The 2,768-nt window shown below is 56.1% G+C and overlaps 1 protein-coding gene across 1 annotated transcript; it reads right to left on the reverse strand.

Moving 5' to 3' along the window:
• Window positions 1–226: 226 nt before the first annotated feature.
• On the reverse strand, window positions 227–2,163 carry LOC127316704 (dolabradiene monooxygenase). Its single transcript, XM_051347157.2, has 2 exons — window positions 1,231–2,163; window positions 227–1,149 (listed from the first exon to the last, which is right to left on the reverse strand). The coding sequence occupies exons 1-2, from the start codon at window positions 2,113–2,115 to the stop codon at window positions 508–510; spliced, it is 1,527 nt and encodes a 508-aa protein (XP_051203117.1). The 5' UTR covers window positions 2,116–2,163; the 3' UTR covers window positions 227–507.
• Between the last annotated feature and the right edge of the window lie 605 nt (window positions 2,164–2,768).

The raw sequence follows: 2,768 nt of genomic DNA on the forward strand, positions 1-2,768 counted from the left end.
CTTCCATAGGCCTGTGTCTTTTCCTGTGGAAACTTGTGATGGAGTTTTGGTTTGTGATATCAGGTTTTTGCCCCATAGTGGATGTTATCCGCAGTGGGTTTCCTGATATTGCACCAACTCGCTTCCTTTCTTCTACCCCCTTTTCTTGGTTGTATTGTAACTCGGACTTGGTATTTCCGTTGAATGAAATGGAAAGGGGTGGATGCCCGGTTGGAAAAATATAAAATAGCAAAAAAGTTTTTCTGCATAATATAGTAAAGATACATGCTTTAAATAATTTAAAGTATCCATCTAATACATCCCAACGTCTTAAAGTTTGTATAATAGTTATTAACAACACATAATAAATCTAGCCGCACAAATAAGTGAGACATACTAGGTTTTCAAACAACCTAGGGGAAACTGCAGGGGGAATCGACCAATAGGATGAGCCCCTTGAACTTTTTATTGATAATACGACTGAACCACGGAAGGAAGACGACACCGTACCGGCGCTGGCATTATTGACTAGACGCCTGGAATGGGCACACGAAGGACGGGGCGTAGCCAGAGGTTTGCCTTGCGGCGCGCAGTGAGCCCGAACGTTTCGGTCATGTCGAGCTGCGCCGGGTCGAGCACTCCGGGTCCGGGCTGGTCCAGCTCCCAGTCGAAGTGGAGCATGAGGCTGGCTAGGGCATACTCCACGATGGCGGTGCCGAACGCCATGCCAGGGCATATCCTCCGGCCGCCACCAAAAGGTAGGAGCTCGAAGTCGGCGCCTCTGAAGTCCATGGCCGCCGCCTCGTGCTCGAACCTCTCCGGCCGGAACTCCTCGGGCGCGTCCCAGTACCGCTCGTCGCGGCCGAGCGCCCAGACGTTGACGAGGACCTGTGTGCCCTGTGGCACGTCGTAGCCGAGCACCTGGCACGCCTCCCGGCTCTCTCGCGGGATCAGCATCGGCACCGGCGGGTGTAGCCGCAGCGTCTCCCGCATGACGAGGTGCAGGTACGGGACCTCGCCGAGCCTTTCCTCCACCACCGTCCCGCCGGCAGCGAAGGCTCGGCGAACCTCGGCCGTCGCCCGCTGCATGGCCTTTGGGTTCTTGATCAGCTCAGACACGGCCCACTCCAGCGTGGTGAAAGCCGACTCGCTGCCAGCGCCGAAGAGTTCCTGCATAGAAAGCGAAAGGGTCACCAACCTCTGAGATCGTTGTTTTCAAACGTTGTATCTAGTTAAGTAAGAGGTGCTTACGAAGACGAGGAATTTGATGACATCTGTGTCGAGCGGGAAGCGGAGCCCCCCCTCCTTCTGAATTTTGAGCAGCACGTCTAGCAGATCTTCGGTATGGCCGTCGCCCGTCTTCGCTATATGCTCTTGGATGATGCCTTCGAGGACCACGAAGACCATGTCTTGGCACTCCTGGGCATCACGCAAGGCGCTGCTGAGCCCGCAGGCGATCCGCGACGACGGCCACAGGTCGGCCGGGTGGAAGCCCCCCGACAGCTCCAGGGCGCGCTCGAGCTTACTGAGGAGCACGTCTAGGTCCTTGCACCGGACACCCATCACCGCTTGTACTAAGGTCTCGGCCACCAGCGCCGACAGCCGCGCCCGCATCTCCACGGGGCGCGCCTTCGCCGCCGCATCAGCGACCTCGTGAAGCATGGTAGAGACCTCCTCCTCACGGATACCCCGGAAAGATAGGACGCGGCGCACGGTGAGGAGCTCCGTGACGGCGATCTTGCGGAGCTGGCGCCAGTGCTCCCCGTACGGCGCATTCACGAGGTCGCGCCCGCCGTTGGTCAGCAGGCGCGTGGTGGCGCTCAGCCGGCGAGAGGCGAACACCGTGTCGTGAGTCTTCATCACCTCGCGGGCCGCCTCGCGGGAGGTCAGCACCAGCGTCTGCACCTCGCCCAGCCGGAGCAGCATCACTGGGCCGTATCGCCGGGACAGGGCGCGCATGGCATGATGCGGGAGCGCGCCGACGAGGTGGTGCAGGTGGCCGATCACAGGGAGCGCCCATGGAGATGGTGGCAGCCGAAGCCCATCCACGCCATGTGCTGCCGCGCGCCTGCGGCTGGCGAGCACGACGAGCAGCGACACGAGAACCAAGCCAAGGTAAAGGTATTGGTCCTCCATTTGTGCGCGCTTCAGATGATCGTGAAGAAGCAGATGTAGTAGCAGAAAGTGGTCTTGGCCGCTTACTTATAGCCTCCAACCAAGAACGAACACGCTACCAATCACGCCGGCCGTATGCAATTCATTTATTTGAACAGACCATTGTTTTTTTTTGTTATTTGAGACAAAAAATCAACGCATGCTACGAATAACGCCCGTATGGCACACTGTCCAAAAGAAGTTGGAGGACTAACAGTGGATTTTTTTGAAGTGGACTAAAAGTGGACTGCCTGAGGCTCAGGCACACAGTGTTGTCCGTTGTAGCTACGCACCCTTCTCTTAGCCACGTGCAGGTTTTGGTCAAACCAGATTAGTTGCGTTCAAAGCGCACGGGTTATAGCCGATATATGTCACACACACACGTATAATATGTACAAATATGTCATACACTGGTACCTCAAGCTGAAGCTTCCAGCAAAGTTTGTACTGACATATTTATTTTCCTATATGAGTTAGCTTATCATGCAGTACGTTCCTCGGAGCATGATTGTGTTCAACCGTCGTGAGCCACTTTGCTACACCACCAATAGTGTTTAACCGCTCGCGCGCTTGCCTTCCGTCGACCACCGATTGCTAGGCTGCACACACTCAGAGAGTTCCTCGCAGCTGCAAAG

The sequence above is a fragment of the Lolium perenne genome, chromosome 7 (assembly GCF_019359855.2).
Source record: "Lolium perenne isolate Kyuss_39 chromosome 7, Kyuss_2.0, whole genome shotgun sequence".
NCBI lineage: Eukaryota > Viridiplantae > Streptophyta > Magnoliopsida > Poales > Poaceae > Lolium > Lolium perenne.